This window comes from Pygoscelis adeliae, unplaced genomic scaffold (genome assembly GCF_000699105.1).
Source record: "Pygoscelis adeliae isolate BGI_AS28 unplaced genomic scaffold, ASM69910v1 Scaffold479, whole genome shotgun sequence".
Lineage (NCBI taxonomy): Eukaryota > Metazoa > Chordata > Aves > Sphenisciformes > Spheniscidae > Pygoscelis > Pygoscelis adeliae.
The window spans coordinates 263,764-286,417 of NW_008825453.1; the positions used below are offsets into that span (position 1 = coordinate 263,764).

At 39.6% G+C, this 22,654-nt stretch overlaps 1 protein-coding gene across 1 annotated transcript in view; it reads right to left on the bottom strand.

Moving 5' to 3' along the window:
- The window catches only part of LOC103922962 (multidrug resistance-associated protein 5-like), a 48,369-nt gene that overhangs the window by 21,591 nt on the left and 4,124 nt on the right, over window positions 1-22,654 (bottom strand). Inside the window, 8 exon segments of the mRNA XM_009331193.1 lie at window positions 1,599-1,706; window positions 2,353-2,501; window positions 3,014-3,161; window positions 4,499-4,672; window positions 4,783-5,016; window positions 9,679-9,826; window positions 10,578-10,733; window positions 10,973-11,130. Of these exon segments, the coding sequence (XP_009329468.1) occupies window positions 1,599-1,706; window positions 2,353-2,501; window positions 3,014-3,161; window positions 4,499-4,672; window positions 4,783-5,016; window positions 9,679-9,826; window positions 10,578-10,733; window positions 10,973-11,130 (1,275 nt within the window).

The window sequence follows — 22,654 nt, forward strand, 5'->3', positions numbered from 1 at the left end:
AAGACTTTTACAGAACTGCAATACTCTGGATGCGATATGAGAGGGACTTATTCTTTTAACACTGTTTGCAACTGCAGCTCTGTAATTTCCAGATTAAAAACACATGAGTAGAATACATGGGTTGGAGAGGAGAGGTCACTTTGAGGGAAAGTGACTGACTTGTCCTGCACACCAAGGCATTATGGAAGGAGACAGAATGACTTTTAACTTCAGCCTTTACCCTTCAGCTTCTCTGCTGGGAAAAAGTCATCTCACAAATTTAGCTGACCTATCTTGGTCTGCTTGACAATAAGTAGTAAGCCATTAAGTCCATTGTATCATGTTTTCCACCACATCCATCAGTATTTACAATCAACACAGATTAGGAAGAGATTTTTCACAGTTTAATTACAAGATAAAATGTTTTCCACTTACATTATTTATGTTTTGAACTAAGAAGCCTTTTGCGATTAAAGACTTCTCAATTCTCAGCCTTATTTACTCTTGCAATTGCTATGCCCGAATCATACATTCATAAGAAAGCTCATACTCATTTACAGAGCCAAAAAGTCAGTTACATTTTTACTGTGATGTTAGTTTCCCGACCTTATGTTAAAAACCCTACACAGATTACACTGTTTACAGACAAACTGGGAGATATGACAATTTCTCCTCTCCTTATTTTCCCCCTCAAAATTCCCTTCAGTGCATTTGGATTTAAGAAAGCCTGATTTAGGGTGACTCAGAAGATGAAACAAAAACGCTCAAAAGCAATGGGATCTCAAAACCATTCTGCAGATCCCATTCTTCTCACACCCAGATTTGTTTCATGAATGCATTACATGGAATCCATGTATCTGTGGAGATTATATATAGTGGATACATATACTGTGGAATCCTATTTGGAAATTTCTGCAACGTGCAATGCACTATTGTCTTCAAGAAAGAAGACAAAATAAAGGCCTGTCCTCTGAGTTCATAGGAAAATATACACAGTGTATTCACTTCACAGGGATTGAAGGATGAGATAGGATTGTTTGTTATAAGGGTTTTAATTTTCTGCCATAGATTCCGTTTTGTCAGATCACAACTGCATTTTATTCATGTAGTGGAGTTTCAGTCACTTAATCTGGTCTGGAAATACAAAACCTAAGTTTTTCATGACTACAGATAAAACTCTACTGGTTTCTGCAAAGCTGCCTACATAATACATGACATTTCTAAAAAGAGTTTAATTAGCAAAACATGAAATTTCATTGCAGACATGTCTCACTGTCTTTTCATGCAGATGGTCTTAAAAGGGAGTTTAAGAATTATTATACTGTGAGCCATCTAGTCCTGTATTCTATCTCTTACAGTGGCCAACATCAAAATCCTAAAATCATTAAATAAGAATATTTTGCTTCCCACACTGGTATTATCTTAAGCTTCTAATATTCCTTCACTAGATTTGTGTCTCTTTTGCAGAATCTAATAATCTGGAGTGCTAAGCGTAAAGAAAAAGAACTCCTCAGTCATCAAGACAACATTACCTTCCAGTGTTCCCTTAGCATCTATTATACACATACAACAACACTCCACGCTTACAGTTAAAACCGCAAGGCCAAATGACTGCTTACCTTAAATCTGTCAACAGAAACAGATGCCTCAGATAGAGACTTCACTGAGAACGGCGTTACTTTCAGAGCAAAAGTCATTGAATTAAAGACAGTGACCACTGTGAATGCCTAAAATGAGACAAGAAAGAGAATCACATTTGGATGCAATATACTAACAACTCCAACCTTCTAAAAGCTGAAATGTCACAGCAGCAATTCAAAGCCATAGAAAAGGCCCACAGTCCAAGAATAACCATTTAAATATTCAACATATTCTCAAACAGCAGAAAACAGCAGATCTACCCAACTCTTTCTCCAGTGCTTTGTAACAGACCAAGACAGACACCTTCAGTGTTTGTAGGTCTACCAAAAGCAGCAGCTAGCAAATTCTGCATTAGCCTATTACTTGTGAAGACCAAAGTTCAAATCCTGTTGTAAGACATTTGTGCTGTTTGCATCCAAGCACACTGTAAAACAAAAACATCCAGTAATCCCAATGCCCTATCTGAATAGCAAACAGGAGTGCTCGTTTACATTCAGCTCAAAACCTGTTCTGGGGAAGGTCAGGACTAAAACAGCACGGAGAGCTTTTTGTGCAAAATATAAGACTACATCTGCTGCCGTCACACCCATCAGATGTTCACTTCTGTGAGCAAGGCTACAGCCTGGCCACACAGGCACGGCCACAAAGCAAAGAATATGATGAAGAGAAAGGGCTTAGCAGAAAAGCTACTGTAGCAACATTGTAAAGATTTTCAACACTGCAGTAAGTTACCTGAGCTGCTGTGAGATCGTAGCCAAGGATCATATGGACAGAAAAGGTCACCACGCTGGCAATGACTACAACTATGGGAGCCACACCCACAGTGATGCTCTGGAAGTAGCCCGCACGCTCTAAGATTTTACGTTCTTCCTCACGAATTTCTAGAAATATAAATAGGAGCACCATATCTGAAGTATGATTCAGGAGGGTACATATACAACAGACACTACCATAGCACTATAAACACTGAGTAAGAGAGGCCTAACTCTACGCTTTAGCATTTATCATATTATATACCTTCTTATAAAGACCGCAGTTACAGAGGAACAAACTATAATGGTCTGTAAATCTCCGTAAGAATAGAGGTCTTTTTACTTTATTTAAAAACGGAGCAGCCAGCGCATTTATTAAGTGATAAAAAAATGGAACAAAATTTAAAAATTTAAAATTAGTGCCAAGCCACAAACATCATTATGCTAGAAGGTGAAACTCTAGAAGCAGGTCTGTTTGTCCAACCCATCCCACATAACAAATAGGAAGCCTGAAGGCTGAAAGTGTTATTGCACTGCATGTACATCAACATCTATGGTACTAAGCTAGGAGGACACACCAGGGTACTAACCAATGGGGCATCTGCACAAAAGAAAAACATTTACAGATTGCGTGAACTCACTTTGAACATTCTGAGAAAATGGTTTGACCCAGGCATACATTTTAATGAACTTAATGTAGTTAAGAACTTCATTCATCTTTTGCACACGCTCATCTGTTGTTGATACACATTTTCTTCTGAAATAAGCTGTGAGGCGTGATACAAACATCTGAAACAGAAGGCAACACCATGCAACATTAATGGCAACTCAGAAACAAGTACATTCAATTCCTCCTAATTACCAAAGAAAGTCAATTTTGAATCTGAAAAAGGGATTCAGGTATGGGACAAGGCAACCGTTGTTCGAACATAAAAGTCAGGCTAGAAACACTATTCATAGCCTCCCGCCCCATCTCCACCAAGCACTTGACTCACGATAGCAAGTGTCAACAAAAATAAAATTTGTGAAAATAAAGGTGTGCGCATCTACCAACATTGGATACTACCAGATTTGTTGAAGTTTCTGAAGCACAAAGACTACAAACACATTAACCTAAAGACACACCAAGTTGACCCTCATGGCAAATGAACAGTAGAACCCATTTTAGCCAAGCTTTTAACCTGGTCCTATAAGGCAAAAGAGCGAGCTGGACTTTGCGCAACCAGATCAATTTCTACCATATGCCAGTGCTATGAAGGTGGTAAAACAGTTTTAACATTTTTACTAAACCAATCTAAAAATAATTAGTTGTTCACATGTTTCTAAGCATCTGCTACTCTTACATTCATCCCATTCCTGGTCTGAAATTCAAAACCAACACACTACTTTAGGAAGTTTTCAGCTCCTTGCCCTTCTTCATACTCCTGCAATCTCTTTTGGAGTCCCCATGAATAGAGAAGGGCTGCTGAAAAGAACTAGAAAAGATGATCAAACTCCAGTCCTCGTTCCCCTCTTTAAAATATAATCCCCATTATTTTAATCCTTACTGTTGGCCAGATAAATTGGACCAAAGTGGACCTCACAGTATTCAGCCTCCATGATTTTTTAAAATTTGTATCATGAACACAGTGACAAGTCTTCAGCAGCCTTACAAGGCATTTTGGAGGCAAGACAATTTTGGCTTGAACTAGCCTATTTCACAGCTCAGCAGAAGTAGACACAGGAGTAACTAATCACAAACACCCTCTCCCAGATGCAGTGCTTTTCAACACCTTTTGTTGAAATCAAGAGCGATGTGCTCATGCAACACTGAGCTCCTGTACACAAACTGGAGGCCTTGTGTCTTTCCAACCTCAACCACAAGCACCTGAGCAGTTTAATTTAGCTATGCATATTTATCTCAGTCAAATCTATCAGCTTTCCCCTTTCCATTTTCTAATTTTCTTTATCATTTTGAGCTTCCTGTTTCCAAATTTCTGCTTCATAAACCACCTTTAGAAACACTTTTAATAACATGCAGTGCCATAAACGGGCTAAATCTAGCACATTTCAACACCTTCTATTCAGAACTATTCATATGTCTGACCTAATAAAAATGAAGCAAGTCTTAACTCTTTCCAACTCACCATTGCTGGGTAGAAAAGGATGAAGACAGCAGAGCCCAAGAAGCCTGTTGGACCCAGAATAATCACATTATAAACCATTCCTAAGATGGCCACAATAGGGCCCCCAGCCAACAAACTGCCAACTGCTGCAGCTTCAAACATCCTTTGACCATCATTGGAACATACATTTATGAGCTGAAAAATACACATAACATTATTTACATTTAAGGCACAGCTCATTCTCAAAGGAATATATCGCATATCCCTTTTCACACTGCAATTTCCAAAACGATGCTGCAGCTTACCTCTCCAAGAGACTTCTCCTTGATGTTCTTCAGCTTAAGAATTTTCTTAAATGCCATTGTCAAGATAGCTCCACGCAGTCTAACCCCCGTGCGGTAATTCAAAGCCCAAGTTAGCGCAAGGGACCAAGATCGCACTATTTCCGTCATAAAGATGCCAAAAACTAAAAACAAGCTGTACTGCAGGTTGGACTCACTCTGTTGGGTATACTCCAAAAGATGTTTCACAACGAACGCCTACAGGAAGAAATGCAAACTTGCATGAACACCCCATCATCCCAGAAGACCATGCAACAACTTTATGTTAAGTTAGAAATAAGTAGGCTACTTTGCTTTTAAAAGAGCCATTTGAAATAGAAAGCATCTTCTTTCTAGAAGTAAAAGGTGTCAATACAAGAAGTACTGTAACACAAAGCCCTGCTGAGAGCCAAGCACTGAGTCAAATTTAGTAAGTAACGAGAGTTCAATTTGGAACCATATTCCTCGCAGCACGCTTCTAATCCTCCGTGTCTTCTAACTTAACATAAATCTGGCAGTTAGCTGAAAGCAATGCATTATCACATAGAAGAGTTTTAAAATATAGTCACTACTTATACATCTGCGCACATTAAGAAACATTCCTTTATGTGACATTAAGACCTTTTTTATTTTATCTTTGGTTTGCTTCAAACGTGCTTATTTGATAAAAAGGAACAATGTACCTACAGTTGTAGAGGGGAAGAGTGAGAAGGACATTTGCAAAACATTCCTGGAAATAAACATCAGCAGTTTAATAGTAAAGAAAAAAACAAGCAGAAAACACAAGGTACGCAATACCACAAATCATTAGGGACAGGGGAGAAAAAAAAAAAGACAAAAAATTAACCATTCAATCCCTCCCCATACCCTCTCCCCTCAAAAACATAAACACTTTACCTCAGGAATCACATTTCAAACATCACCTGCAGAAAGAGGACAGCCCCCAGAACCACCGATTCCCACCTCCAGCTCTTTGTGGTCCAACGGCACAATATAACATCATACAACTCACAATCACCAGCAATATTAAATACTATTGACTGCAAAACAATAGGCTTTTATTTGAAATAAAGTGCCATCTTAAATGGTAACATCTCAAAAACACTGTACAACAGGTAGAGCATTGTATAAACATACAATCTGCACATACAGGATAATTATAAAGGGCTAACATCTAACAGTCAGTCTTAGCCTCTAACAAACTAGATTTGAAACTACAACACAAAATTATAAAGATACAAAAACAGAGCAGTGTTTGTTCATGAAGTCCAAAAGAAGTCAAACTTGCAGGTGCAACAGAGGAGGCTTCTGAGGCTGCACAAATTCTGCAATCTGGTTTAAAAAGTATCCTACAGTAAGGCTTCACAGACAGCAAAAGACTTCCTACAGAACTTTTCAATGAATGATGCTTTAAGATACTGGTGCTTTTGATATGCTAGTACAGAGCAGAGAATTACCTTTGCCCACAATAAAAAGCAACAAAAAAAAAAAATCTGAGACCAAAGAAAATATTTGAGAAGCCTTTCACATCATAGTCCATTGAAGTCCTCGTGGCTAAATCAGGTTTTGCAAATAAGAGTTCTGTATAGTTTGAAGAGAGAGCAAAAAAACAAAACCCCACTACTTCAGCAAAGGTATTGATAGCTATAGCCCAGCACCAAACAACAGAAAAAAATGGAGATCAAATTCATCTGTTCTGAGGAAAATAATTCTGCACGTCAGAACCAAGGAAACATGCTGTAAATAATTTTGCTCTTTCTTTTTCACAGGTGTGAATTAAAGCCAGATGTCCATCAGGTTCTAGAATGGCCACTGAGAAAATTTACATACCAATCCCTGAACAAATGTGAGGAGCTCACATTCACAGATCTATTGCATTCCAGCTTCCTCCTTACTTGGATTTAGTTTTACATCGACTGTTTGGACCACAACTGCATACAGTTGGTTTGCAGTTACTAAGGATATTACTGACTTCTTTTTCCAGTATTCAATCCAACATATGCAACCGAGTCCCTGAGCAATTGGGGTGAAAATCCCCCTTTTTCCTCACGAGCTGTAACTCAGCATGGTCGCAGACTGCAAACATTTTCTCGCACACCACAGCATTGCTGAAAGTCTCCAAGAGAGGATGTATAAAGATAGCAGATGTTTCCTGGGGTCTCATTCCTCCCAAAACTTTAGTGCAATTTTTCAGCACTATTTTATAGATTCAGCATCTCCCATGATGAAATAGAGACCAGCTTACTTATACCCCCATTTTTTTTTTTCCAGAAGAAAGAAAAGAGGAAACAGCAGATTAAAGAATTTTGAAAAGGCAGGGGAAAAAAGTCATACAGAATTAACATTTACATCTGAACACATACTATTTGAATTCAAACTAGTTTAATGACAAGAATCCAGCATAAATTTATTTACAAAACAAGAAAGTTACAGTACAAAAACTAAAACTCAAGCTAACGGGGGAAAAAGGAACTCCTGTGGCTATTACCGTAGTAGTTGGTACTAGCTGCTCGGCTGTCTTAAGCATTCCCATTGAATAAACATTACCTTACCTTTGCTCTTGGCGTTGGCTCTGCCCAGCAGGACTGTCTCATTCTGACGCAGAAAACAGCCATCCTGAAAATTCTAAAGAACAGCTTCTGTCACTGGTCCCACTGCAGTGCCGGCGTCCTTGCTGCAGCCAGCGTGCGACAGCACGGAGAGGCTGCAACTGGAGCCAACTGGGAAATCGGGAAACTTACCTCCAATAGCTTACCACTCCCCCCTCCAATAACTGACCAAACTGTCAAGCTGTACTCCACTAAGATAGCAAGTTTCCCCATCTCCCAAACAGGAAGAATAGCTCTGAACAGTTGCAAACAGGTACATTGTTCAGACCTGGAGTTAAACTGATTATGTTTAGTAATCAGAAAACTTCCTTGCTCCTCAACCTGAACTTGAAAGTTTTGGTAGCTGATCAAATGGCAGCAAATATTCACTGGAGATAAATAGTATCTTACCTATACTAGTACATTCTGATGGTTATTACAAGGCAGTCTGACACATGCAGCTGTCTCACCAGGTTACGGGTTTGGATATTGTGCCAGATGCAGAATTTATCAAAATTTAAAAAAAGGAAGACCCTTGAAGGATCTATCTGATATAAAAAAACCCCACACAGGAAGTCAGCAACAACTCCTTTCCAGTTATAACCATCACAATGCTCATTAGCAAAGCCACAGCTGTTGGCTGGCATTTCAGGGTCATAGACATTCAATTAAAATTTTTGAAGTTTAATATAGTGTTTAACTCCATTTTTATAATTTTCACCAATACATGAGGTCAAGTCAAGTGCTTTTCCTGGTCTCCCTTTTCACCTTCAGGTGACTGAAAGTGTGTAACACCACAAGAAAGCACTGATACTTCTGAGGAGACAGCATAGGCATATCTATGAGGCATGCCATTTTTAAAAACAGGGAGGAGGGATGGTAAAGACTTGTTTTTCATGCCAAATGATGGAACCAAAAGGGGATTGTTCCTTATTCAGAGAAATGAATAAGGTTGCCTGTAAATGGGCAAATGTCTGTAGATAATTTTAAATTACCCAAATCGAGCATCAATTGCAGCGGTAGCCCCCAGGCTAGTCAAGTTGGTTTGTTTTTCTCCTTCCCCTCCCGCTCTCTCATTCAGCAGTTTGGCTGAGACAAATTGAGAAAAATTACACTACAGAAATTAGGGGCAACCCTGCTGCAAGTTCTTTTCTAAAGATAAAAGCAGCTACTAAAGCCCTGTAGTGAAACAATGACAGAAGCTCTTCTTGGGGAAAGCTAGTGCTCTTAAAACCTTAATCATGATTTATTGTCAATTACCAAAGTATGTTCATATATTTTATAATACAAGCTACTATAAATTATTACCAAGAAAAGAATACCACAGAAACATTTATTATTTTTCATATTACATGAAACAAGGCAAACTTTAAAAAGGCTTAAAAAGCAGAACATCATTTTGATAAGACATTTAAAAGCAGGAAAACGTTTTAAAAAGACATTTCACCTAACAGTGCACCCAAGAGTACTTACCCAAGAAATGAACCTTCAGCTTACCAGCACACTGAAACGTGTACTACTAGCAGTAATACTGCTCCTACTCCTCAAGGGAAATGTGTAGAGAATAAATTTAGTCAAAATTTCAACTGTAAATCTGCACAGCACGTGCAACAAACAGGTGACAAAAAATGGTGTGAATGTCAAGTCCCATATGTTGTTATCTTCATTACGACCCATAGCAACAAACAGCAGCAGTTCCTAGAGGCAATAACGTACTCTAACACTTCTACATGAAACCTGTCTGACCATTCTCTGTAGGATCAGTAAAGACTATACCCACAGACTTCTTGAGACCTGCTCACATTAGTTTTTAAGTAGCGCTCTAATAAAATGGTTTCGTTCCACTTCTTGAAGACTGTGCTATTAATGCCAATAATCTAAGATCAGTGTTTTATCAGACTGAATTTTATTCCAAGATAAATTTACAGAATTACAAAAAGAAAAAGAAAACAATTAAAAGACCTGCACATAAGAATTTTATGCAAAAAGACCACATACCAGTTAAGGAAAACTTTAAACTATACTCAAAACCAAAGAGAAAAACCAAGTGTGCATTTCCTCCAAGATACCTAAACTCCCCTCCCTTCTCCAAGAACTTGCCTCAGTATTCAGCAACTGATCCACCAGCTGTAGGAAACCTATCTTGGATTATTGAATCACTCTGGAATTTTGCCCCAAAATTTCTAGCTAGTCAAAACATTTAAGTGATTCTGCAATGAAACCTTGAGATTTTACAGTTGGCCATGAGATGGAGCCCTCTGGGGTTGTTAAAAAAAGGATGGATATTACTTACTGGTCCACTAAAACCCGCGAGCTGCGTGATCATCAGACACACTATGGAAATGATGAGCCTGGTGCGGCAGAAAATCCACACAACCCTCCGGAGAGAAGCATCATCAGGCCCACTTTCTTTAAGTTCTTCCTGCCACAATCTCTCCAGCCTAATAAAAACAGAAGCCTCATGTTATAAATTTTTCACCATGAGAGAAGGTACAATCTCATAAGTACTTCTTTGTGAAAATTCCAAGCACTTCCTAGCTCAGAGCAACAAAAATTACTAAATATCAAGAGAAATAAATACATGGTACATTCTGTGAGGTAAAGAGAAATATCTGCATCTTGAAATATCTATGTTGTGTTACTTCAACAGAAGAGAGGGATGAAAAACACAATGCCTTTTGCTTTGCCTAGAGTCTCCTTGGCAATCTTAATATACTGACTTGTCGCAGTCTTTCCTTGCTTATCTGACAGAAGCGTTGTGGAGTCACAACCTGAGAAAAATTCTCATTAGCCATAAAATGTTAGCCTGATCACAAGATTTGACCCGTATTCAAATCACCTTGCTACTGTCAGTATTACTTTTCATTATTTTAGAACAAGATTTTTTGCAGTGTAGCCTTGAGAAAGAACTTTGTTTTAATAAAAAAAGTTTAAAGACATGCACAACGAGAAAAACAATTGCAAAACACTCCTAGAGACAGAATCCTCTAAGTTCACTGAAGTCAGCAAGAGTATAGAAACTGTGCAGCAGGAGGAAGTGGTCTATGAAGGATAAAACTAAATTCCACTATTCCGAGAAAGGCAGAGCAAAATATCAGTGCTGCTTTTCTAGGGCAATACTGTATCATTGCCTGTGAACTAAGGTATTAGAAAAAAGGAACAAGGAAATAATAAGGAACAAGATGTCTCTACCTTCTACAATTGACATCTGAAGACTCATGCCTTGATAAAGACCATACATCATCCATAAACAATTCCCCTTTCTTGTACGCTCTGTGGGCCAAAGGAGTGAGCCAGGAGAAGGTCATGCAGGAGAAAAGCCCAGCATTATCAACAGGGTGCTGGTGTCTAAAAGAAGAACAATCACAAACAAATGAAAAAGGAAACAGAACTGTAAATCCCTGAGAAAAACAAAGCCGTGTCTCATTGAAAGTACTCAGAGTACCAAACGGCCCATGCCAGTCATACTTGCTAAACAAATTCTGATGTTTTCAGTTCCAGTCAGCAGACCTACAGCTGCAATCCTGCTTTGTGACTGGTTTGAAAAGCAAATGCTGCATCAGTTCTTTTGTAGCCTAAAGACTTACTTGGAAGTAGTCCGTATGGGTTTCAGCACATTCAGGCCATGGTGGTATTTGCCCTTGTGATGCTCTTCATCCAGCATTCTCAGCTGGGAATGCACGGAGGTGTCCAGTGGCAGGCCCTCTGCCCGAGCAGCTGCTTCCAAGGCATCCTGGCATTCAATCTGCTTTTACGAGACAGACAGCAGAGTCAGAGTTCAAACATCCATGACTCCTGACTCCAGCAACTTTGCCCCTCTTTCTTCTGTAAATTATTGTGCAACAGCAATCACCGTCATTTAAATGTCTTAGAGGACAGGCTTCAGCCTGGCAGCAAAGACATGGAAGGCAGCCATTCTAGATCTGCATTAGATCACTGCATTTGTAAAACATAGATTAACACCAGTATTGTGCCTGTGCATTCAAAGGATAAATGGATAGACCAGACTAATCTTGCATCCTGCCACAGGAAATACAATAGAGAAAAATTACAAAATCAAGTACCTTTGACATCAGTTCAGGAAATCAATGACTGGCTTATGCGGTGAAATTAAGACGTACATTCTTGATGAATTTACACCCTTTTAGTGTAATCTAGATATTTTTATCCACAGAAAACTCAAGTTATTTTCAGAACACTACTAAAGTCCCTTCTTCAAAAATACCTTGGATTAGATCAAAAAACAAACATGCATTAAGCAGAATTGTACTTTCTTTTATCACGTTTCCTGCTTTTTCTCTTTTTCCCTAAACTAAAGGGAACAAAGATGACAATTTTGTCTGCTCCCAGCCACACTTCTCAATGGCTCAGCAACTTTATTAACAACCACTTAAAAGGCAAGCCTTATCTCAGGGGACTTTTTCCACAGCCCTAGTGAAAGGCAGACCTAAATGCTAATCTAAGAGGAGAAAGGAAACAGCAATGATATGGAGTAGTCAAAACGTTGCAGAGTTCAAACAAGCCTTTAGATCAGAAGCTAGATGTGGTAAAACTATCTGAGAAGATTAGCTTGCTATCTATACTCACAGAGGGCTCACTACTAGTTCTGCCAACTTAATGGACCATTTATTGCAGTGCCATGTTACCTGTTTGTATTCTGATTTTTTGAAATGGAGCTACTTTGTGGAAAAAACTCAGTTCTGAGGTGAATATCTTCCTGGCTGTCTCACAAACAGAGATACTATGTTTACCCTTATTAGTTGGCTTCCCGGAGCAAAGTTATTTTATTTCTTTGAAAACAGCAACTCTAAGTGCCTTGTGGCCTCCTAAAAACACAGGATCTGCAAAGCACTAAATGCATATCAATAGCAGGCACTTGGTTCCTAACTTCGCTCATGTAATTTTTGTCAGAAATGCCACCATTTATCAGAGACTTCGTCTGTACTACATTAACACGTAAGCATGTAGCACATTAAAACACCTAGCTTCCACTCATGTGAAGGCCAAGAACAGGAAATTGATAATAGCATAAATCTGTCCTTTACTTATTTAACCAAAGTACTTAAACAGTGCCTAAGCATGTTGTCAACAATCCATGGTCCTGATCTCAAAAAACTTATTCACTAAACCTAAAGCTACGATGACAAAAGAAGACAGCAAAGTAAAAAGAAAACAAAAGAACATTACAACAATATGACACATACAGTGAGTCAAAAATATGCAACACTTGAAATCTGAATTAAAAGACTTCTCACTCAATTTATATTAAATTACTGACTCACTACCGCCTTACTAAATCTACCCAAATCAGCATTAATAAGAGAACTGCCGAAGATGTCTCAAAGGACTCAGTAGTGGGGTAAAGTTCTGCACCACTACTTTTCTGGTTACAGCAGAGGAATTCATAGCTAGTTTGCTATGTTACCCTTTGCAAGAGCCCTAGGCAGATCTGTCCAAACACCCTGCTGCTGGTAACATGCTTGTCTGTAAGTGATGCCACAGGCTATACGCAGAATCATTGTTTTTCAGAGCACACAAAAAGTGCCTCTAAGTTAAAAAAAAAAAAAGTCTTAATGTTCTTAAAACACACACTGCGAAAAATAATTGAACTCTCCAGAGCTGCTCAACAGAATTCTCTCAGCAAAGGTGGAGAAGATGCATTGATAAAAGACTAGGGCACTGCCTTTGAAAGGCCTTTATAACATCTTGCCATATAGGCAAGTGTAAGCGCAAACCCCTAGTCGAGAACATGGCTCATCTCCTTCTTGGCAAGGTTGTCAAAATCCCACGTGTACAGCTATCAAGAAGCAAATGCATCACACTACTGTACAATTAAGATTCTAAGAAAGACCACACAGTTCTGTGTCACATTAGAAAATCTTCAAAGCATAGAGATTATCATGAAGAAGTGAGACTCCTAAGCAGTTCTACAATGCATTTCTAGAGCAAAAGACTGAAGTACAAAAACTAGCAACAACCCCAACACTGTTAATTTAGGTTTCTGAATCCCTATTATTTTTTCAGGTGTTCATCAGCTGGCGATATCCTGATTGCCTGCACTCATGTACAGTTTTCTTGGAAACTAAACCCTTGAAGAAGTCATTAGCAATGTGATATAACACGCTCCAGCACTGCCCTTGAAAGAAATGTCTAATAAATCATGGCTGCACTATCAAACAGAAATCAAGCAGCACCTTTTCTAATTCAGCAACTTATTAATATATCAATACAAGCAATAAACCAGGTGATACAACACAGTGTTGATAACTAAAGAAATGCTCACAGAAACAAAACAAGCCTAAATCAGATATCACTAACCAGAGAGGGGGGGGAATCATTCAGACGTTTCTTGAAAAACAGCAGCTCACTACTCAGCATTATCAAAAAGGCCAAAAAATAATGAAGAATTGTTACAAAAGACACAAAGAATAAAGTAGGAAACATTACCGTACCACTTAAAAACCGTAGGGTTTGCCTCCTTTTTGAACACCAGAGTCAGTCCCCTGTCACTTCAGTTCAAAAAGGGTATTATACTTAAAATTACTTTCTGCGAGCAATGAAAACAGTTGGGACAAGCATAAATTTAAGACTTTTCAGCTGGATAGAAGAGAGGAATAAAGATAAGATACAGGTATTTGAGAGGTCCATAAAGTCATGAATGGCATGGAGAGGAGAACTGGGGAATGATCACCAACTGTTCTTACAACAAAAGAACTGGGGGCACTCAGTGAAATTAATGTTTTTCACACAAGGCATACTTAAATTTAGAATTCTCTGTCACAGGATGCTGTAAAGTTTAAATGCATAAACGGACTAAAAATGGGAGAATGAAACTCACATAGGATAAGCATATCATGGCTTATTAAATGCATGACAGAGGGCAACAGCAATCATTTACCCAGCACCTTCTTAACAGCTGGTGGATTCCAAAAAAAGTTTCTGAAGCCATGGGCAGCTCCTAACAGAGGGCAATGGTTCTGCACTCCACATGTCATGAAGCTGTGGCACACCTGGGTGCAGGCTGATATGATTCAACAGATAAGTAGGAAAATTAACGGATGAAGAAAACAGTTAAACTTTTAATCCTGAGGGCAATCCCTGAGAGTATGGAGAGTATTGAGGAAGTATCACTACATGTATGATCTTGTCTTGTTCTTTTACCTCCATGGCTAGCTCAGACAGGCAGAGAAGAGAAGCATGGCTGGTGCTGCTACTACAGAGCACACGTGCCCCACTGACTTTCTGCAACTTGAGAGCAACAAAACCCTACCAGCACCTGTTATCATTATTTCCTTGTCCAACAAATTGGTCATAGCAATGGTAAGCACATAAGGTAATGGGAGAGCCAGAAAGACAACATGGTTGGTTCAAGACATGCCATGACAGAAAGTCTGGGCAAGGTGAGGAAAATAAGTTGTTTAAGGGCAAGGAAAAAGATTTCCTCATTAGAGACAGCAGTACCAAATTCACAATCCACATACCAAGGTCATGTCAGAAGGCCATGAAAATACAGAAAGTTTAGGAGCCAAGCTACAAAGCTGTCAAATATACATGATGTCAGAGGTAAGCAAGACAGAAGTTCTTTAAGAAGCAAGAGGGGCATCAGGAACATTATGCAGAAAGGCAAACTCAAATATGTGAAACAGGACACTTCGGAAAGCCTGCTAAGCAGTCAGCATGGGCATTTATCTCTGAGGATGGAGAGCAGGTGAAGAGAAAGGAGGCAGCTGTGTTGTACATGGGAAGGAAAAAAAAAGATATCCTAGTCTTTCACACAAGCGATCTCATATTTAACGGAGAAGGTAGCAATTTATTGGTTTGACAACTGTAACATCAGATAATACCAAAACCAGACAAGCTTGGAGGCCAAGCAAAACAGATTTTTCTGTCTCTTACTCATCTTGCAGAGAATGAATTTGAGGTGTATGCAGTCAACATTTGACCCAAACCCCACCCACCAAACAACTATTGGCTCCGCTTCCATAAGGCAGAAATCTTCCAGGGCTCAGATCACTGCAGGGAAGAAGCTGCATCTCTTCTGGTCCTACTGCTACCTGACAGGAAACTAGAGCAGACATATAAAGGCTTCTTTTATTAATCCTTGCAGCTGATATAGAATACAAGAGCTACTGTGGTTGATTTACTATTATATAAAGTTAAAATTGTTTTATTTAAGTAGTAAAGATCTCTGACTTGGCAACACTGCAGAACAGGAACTCCCACCTCTTGCATTTAGAAGGCAGAGCTCAGCAGGCCTCCTCACTCCTTTCTTCAAGTTTGCAGTAAGGAGAGGCAAACGGGAAACTAACAGACCAGCACAACAGAGCTCAGAACTAGGCAGGCATATAGTGAGAAGGAGAATTATATTATCACCAGTTCTGCTCAGCACTTAAAGCATTCTCTGTATTACAACTCCAGGATGAAGAGCAATTTTAAAATATTTGAGACTTCATTAAAGGACTGGTATTGCAAAACAAGTTAGTTATTAGTTTGTATGGGCTGGGGAAGAATAGGATCAACTGTTCCAGGTAGCTTAAGAGTAACTAAACCAAAATAAAACAAGAGTTTAGGAAGAGATACTCTAAAGTTGTAATTACATCCTTCTTCCCAGAAATTCCTCTGAGTCTTTCCAAGCATAACTCCACTTGAAAGTAGTTAGGGTGTTTATACACTGCTTTTGCAGGTAGCACAGGCAACCCCTAAAGCACTGTTGTCCAGACTTCTGGAAGTCTCCAAACCCAGAAGCATCTAAAAATTAAGTAGGTTTGCAGGTCCAAACATTGCCAAATCTGCCATTGCTTAGTGAAGCAGCAACTGCTCTGTGAACTTTGTATTCCACTAAGGCAATTTTCCTCTTCTTTCACTGGATTTGATGCAGTACATAAGCTACAAAAGTATTAATAGGGGGATTTGCAGCATTAGACTCCCAGCCTACTCTGTAGCTACAATGCTTTATAATACCCTGCCTCATTAGAACATGAGCCTATTTAAGACTAATTTGGGTGTATCACCCACCCATACCAGCCATCTCCCTGAAGGAGAGGCAGCAAGGAGCAGGCACTGGGCTAGCTCACAATGGGTGTGAGGAAGGAGGCATTGATCCTTTAGACATCTGCATACATTGATTGCAAAGTACAGCCAGCACAGCTGAATTCGCACAGCACCAAGATGAGACCACCAGATAGCTTTAGATGTCTAGAAATTATGGTTACAGCTTCCAGGACCACTGCAAGGAACCAAGTCAAGAAGTTAAGGCCTCCATTTTCTTTTACCTCCTGACAAGTGGAGTATAAATGAAAGCTCATGTCTCCACTGCCTTCTCAGCTTCTGCTACAGGGAAGAACAGCTCTTTACAGCACCAACCATATATCCAAATGCAGGAATAACTGCAGCTGTGCCATATTTCTCTTAAGTGAAAAGAGAATTAGCTGTTCAGAAGTGTGCTCTGACTTGCCACAAAGAGTTCAGAGATCCAACAGCTTGAAGTCCAGCCATTCACTCTAACACACTGTTACATGTGACTTCTTTACACAAGACCTCTCTGCAGTTGCTCTTCTGGGGTAGGATTAGCAGAAGTTGAATTAGCATCGAGTCATGGTTTCAAAGCTAGCCTGAGTTTATGCATCCTCACATTAGAGCAGAAGTCTCCCAGTAGTGCTTGGCACCAATATCGGGGCTCTGTAGCCAAACAAGATCAGAGTATGTATATTTGTGATGAGCTTGAATATTTTAGTCACATATATTGAGCACTTTTACTTGATGCACATAGAGTCCTTGCTGAGGACAGGTATATCAGTTTCTTCCAGGAACATTGCTTATTTGACCTTGCCCTTGAATTCTGGCAAGTATTAGCATTGAGGTGAGATGTTCTAAACTCCTCCCTGGCAAATCCACTTATTCCTGCAATCCAAGAAATGCAGAGTTCAGCATGTAGTGTTCATTCTAGGGTTTTGCAACAGCAGCTGCTGTGTATGCATCTGATTAGGAGCTGTGCACCTGCTTAGGCTTCTGGTATACATGAATCCACATCTTCTGTTTTGCATTAAAACTAGTATTCATGATCTTATAATCAAAGGACATAGGATTCATTCAGAGCTGAGGTTGTATACTGATCATCCAGCACTGGAGCTACATAGTGCATGCACACTAACAGCACAGTAACAGCAGACTCCTGTGGAATTGGAAATAATGATCAGCCTTAACTATAAGTCCCCCTACAGAATTAGCACCCTACATGTGCTCTGACCACAAAGCTGGAAAACTAACTCCTCACTAAGCAGATCAAACTAGCACAGCACAGGCTGAGGATTTGGCTCTTGGCTTGCTCAGGTAAGCTCTACTATCCTGAACCACATGCAGACAGCCTGCCATGTGCTGGAGGTGTTCTTCCAATAATATCCTTTACTCAGGCCATGCCTAAGCTAGGTCACAACAGAAGCTACGCAGGTCAATTTAGTACACCACCAGGAGTATCCAGGGAGTCTTTAAACTCAAACTTCTGTGGAGTGGAGCAACCAGTGAATGACAGCAGAAGCCTTGACACCACAGCATTTACCGAGCCTAATACAACAGCTGTTTATTCAACTCACCTTCCTGTACCAAAACATGCTTTGAAAAGCAAGGGGCACCCCACTCAAGTGGCAAATGAACTAGTAAACTCAAAGTAAACACCTCAGGGCTCCAAACATGTTGCATTCTAAATTGTTTAACCTTAGTCCTCAAAAAGGACTGAAATACAGGTTTTGTTTGTGGAACAGCCTGTTCACAGTATGCAGTTCAGACCACAACTGACTATTCCTTAGCACTAGTATATGAATGTTCAAAAACTAACAGCCATCTCTGTGTCTTAACACATCAGAACTCCCTGCATATAAGTGAGTTTTGACTCATTTCAAGTTAAGTTCTCCAGTAGTTTGGATAGATCCATTAAATCTTTCTGGCAACTCTTATAACTGTACACTGAGTTTCTGAGACAGCCATAGGGCAAAATGTCTCCAGCACTAATGTGGAACACTAGAATGGAAAAGATACTACAAGCTTTCCTTCACTGACAGTTTATCTGCTCCTTACATGCTTTTGGTCATGAGCAGGCTGATTTACAAATCTGCTTTGGGCAAAGGAACAGCAACCAACAGTAGTCAAAGACAATACTGGCAAGTGGCCAGATCTGAGGTTTTATCATGTGGCTAAGACTTACACAAAAGATGGTTAGTGCACTAAAGAAGACAGCTGACTTTAAATGGAAGCCATGAATTAGCCAGAACACCATGTTCCTCTAGAGAATGTCTCTGCCCAGTGAAGGATTTTGCCTTTTTGTAAGTCTTCTCAGATACAGTTAAACTCCCTCCAAGTTTCAGGTAAACTTTTGATACATGACTGGCTGATGGATATGCACCTTTCTCAGCTGGTAATATGTACATATATATGGAAGACAAGGTAGCAATATCACTTCAGAGTGGTTAGAGAAGCATCATAAAACATTCACCAACAACCAAGTCAAGGATCTTGTGTCAAGTTAGTGAGTACTTTAGCAGAAGTTCAATGGTAAAACAACTTGACAGAACGTGATTCTAACCAAGATACATTCAGTTCTTCAGGCATATCATGGAACTAACGCATCTTCAGAAAGCAACATGAGTCTTTGCTTCTATACATAGTCTAATTGTGTTCAAAGTTTTCAAAGATACAGAAATACTGACAAGACAGATTTAAGTTCTGCTTTCATTTGACTTGAAAAAGTAAAGATAGTTAACATTTAGAGAAAAACATGCCTTCAGTATGTAGGCACTTCACTTGTCTAGATTTGCCTTCTTGAGCTCATTATGTGAACTTATCCCTGAGCTTCCACTCTGCTGATCACACTGAGAATCTTCAGACAAGTCTCTGAAAGAATCACCAGAAAAATAGCTCAGGATTGAACTTGAAAGCATTTTACATGCTCCTGATACAGCTGCACTGTCTGCTCATCCCTTAAACACTTGTAGATGGCTTAACAGTAAACCAAAGTAGAAATGCTAAGGAAGGCAAAAAGTTTCCATCTTCCTTCCCTTCCTGTGCACTGCTTAGAAAGGTCAAGTATCATCAAATTTACAACAGGAAAATTCTCTACAGCTTTTAACAAGGGTACACTCACAGATATTCTAGGCACTGTCAGGGCAGTTAAGTCACTGAAACTGGGTTTGAGGGATGCTATCCTTCAGTTCCATGTACTGTTCACCTTAGCCTCCCTCAGCATGGGGGCTTATGTGTTCCTCATTTCTAACTTTCCTTTACATCTAAGACCTTGGCTCCATTTACCCTCTCCTTCTTGCCATCTCTGTCCTCTCAGCATGAGACATTATGGTGGCTGCTTTTTCCCCCCAGAAGTCTCCTGCAGTGGCCTGTACCAGCAGCGGCTTCTCTTTGTCCAAGTGTCCTAGCCTACAGACACTTGTTCTAGAATAATGAACTGTAGAGGAAAACCATTGCTCTGAAACAGAAATTCCCCACCCCCACAATTTTAGAGGTTTATTAGCACAATATGTTTCCATCTACCATACTGCATGTGTTCAGACACCACACAAGTATCAGTTGTAGACTCTGCATCATGCTTTGTTCTTACAGCAGTACATACCATATAGTGTTCAGTTAAAGCTTTATCAACGAGGAGCGTAAGGTTATGCAGCACCTCTTATAGGCACTGTCTGCAGAACTGGTCTAGTCATCAACTCACCTAAATTCCCCGCTACTTCAGCTGCTCAACTACAGCGTTAGATTTTTAGCCTTCAGAGCTGATGTTACAAAGACTGTAACAGATCTGATCCACTGCCTGTCAGTCAGTAGGAATTGGTTCATTTTAGAATGTATCATACCTACTCCCTGCATCAGTGGCCTTACACTGCAGCAGTTTGTTCACAGCAGGGGAAGAACACACCAAAGCAGGATCCATAGGGGAGCATGCCTCACCTAACATAGCCTTGTATATAAGGCTTCCAGAGATCACTGGACAAACACTGTTTTCTTTCCTACTTCGTAGAATAGTCAAGTGACAATACAAACAATTGAATTTAATAGCATTAGTTTCCAATTTTATCATAACAACCCCAGGAAATAAGTATCTCCTTGCAGGCAGACTGCAGCAGAGTACACAAATCTACTACACTGCAAAAGCAGAAATTCTAATTCTAGGTTTAAATTATATAACAACAAATCTGAATTCTTTATAATACCTGCACCTGTGTCAATTTTACATGTTTCATGGCAACATGATCTAAACTGAGTCCTCCTCCACCTTTATGCAGCTATAATCTGAGAAAATGTGGTATCTAAGACTGCACTTGTGTGTAGTCTGTTATTAACAGACAAGAGATCCTCAGGTTGCTAAGTGTAGCCATAGACAGAGTATGATGGCAGCAGTTACAAGTTTCAGAAATACATAAACACACGCATCCAGAATTGCTCTATTCTTGCTCACATCTCCTAGCACAGCCAAACACCAATGAGATGCTCATCTGGGTGGCAATTAAAGTGAGTCTAGCACTTTGCCAGTCATCTTGATCAAGTAGTCAACTGCAGTTTCACTTTCTCATGCAGTGAGTTCTCATCAGCTCAAACTACTGCAGCTTCTAGCTGTAATCTGAGCCAGCCACATAGCAATATTTTTCTGCATAGAGACTGATTTAGAACACCTACAGCCCATAAGAGCCTACCCAGGCTGTTATTCCTAAAGTTCTGTGTTTACTTAGTTATGAAAATATGAAGTCTTCTGGAAAAATGCAGAGACATCCAGTAGCTTCAACTACAACTAAAAGCTGTAGCTGTCTAGAAGGCCTGCTCTGAGCATGGAGTGCCAAGGCACTACTACCCAGGCTATGTTCACATTCCTATTTTTGAACATGTGGTGCAGCACAGTTGGTTCAGACACTTCAGATGCTCCAGAGAAGTTGAGAGGCAGAGTTGATCTGACTATTGGACAGTCAGACAGTGATAAATCACTTCAAAGCTATCAGTGCTTGAAGGATTTGCATCAACTCCAGCAAGTTCTGATCACCCTCTCTGCTGTCTTTGGCAAAAGCTGTCAGAGACAAACCTGAAAAATAAGAGATCAAGGTGAGGACAGGAGTATTAGTAGAGCTTCTGACAGCTAAAGTTAGCAACACATTTTTCCTGCATGTTTAAAGCAATCTCTACAGTTCCGCACTGCGCAGTGTCTTCAAATGCAGCAGTGTGCACTTGAGGCTTACCACAGATGCTGTAGATGCAGTCATTATGCTTCAGCAGCAAGAACCTAATCCTGAACACTACATTCCAGTCAGAACCAATTACAGCTTGGAGCACAATTTGTAAATTAGTGCCCTAGCATCGTTAACTTAGGGACTAGAATTTCAAGAATTGAGTTCACAAGCATTGTGTATCATGAGAACAAGCTGCTTCTACATCCTCTTCTGTTGTTGCAAACATAATGGAGTAGGGGAGCAAAATACTCACTCACTTGCTGTTCCATCAAGCAAACATGAAGTCTACATTTGAGAAGAGCCTATTCCAAAACCACTTTGAGAACAAATTATTTCTCTTCCTCATCTGTCATTTTACAGTATATTTCATGGACACAATGGGATCTACCCTCCTCCTCAGGACACACTGCTTCCATGAGAAAAACTAAATAAATTACTTCAGATACAACTTGAAGGGCACACAAGTGTTCCAAGAACAAAAAGTTCTAAAGGTGTAAGTATAAATCAATATTTCAAGACATCCCTTAATTTTTATTCATTGGTAATTTAACAGCTTCTTACAGATGAAGACTGACTATAGTGCTAGGCAGCAAGTACACCTGGAAGTTATCTTCATTCAGAAAAGCCATGCCCCCACATACAATAAGCCCAATTAGTATGGTATTATGCATTGGGAACATGTAGTTAACAACCTGTTTTGTAAGCTACATTAAAGTCTCCAACAGAGACTTAAAAATCAATTGTTATAAGAACACACTGCAGAAACTTATTCATGAAGTGAATATATGCATTCACAAGCTGAATAAAAATTGTTTCTTGAATTTCAGTCCCAGAGTGCCTATTTCAGAAGTCCAAATTTCTATAGCAACATTCCCATTAAGCACCAGGAAATGTTGGATTAGACCTACTTATATTGCAGCATGATTTCAATTATGATTCCAGGAAGCCTATTTGAAAAGTTCCTGTCTTTCAAAGAAGTGATCTTTCAGGCTGCGACCAAACAGTGTTTAAGCTTCTAAGGAAAGAATTGCAAGTTTTTTCATTATTGTCATGAAC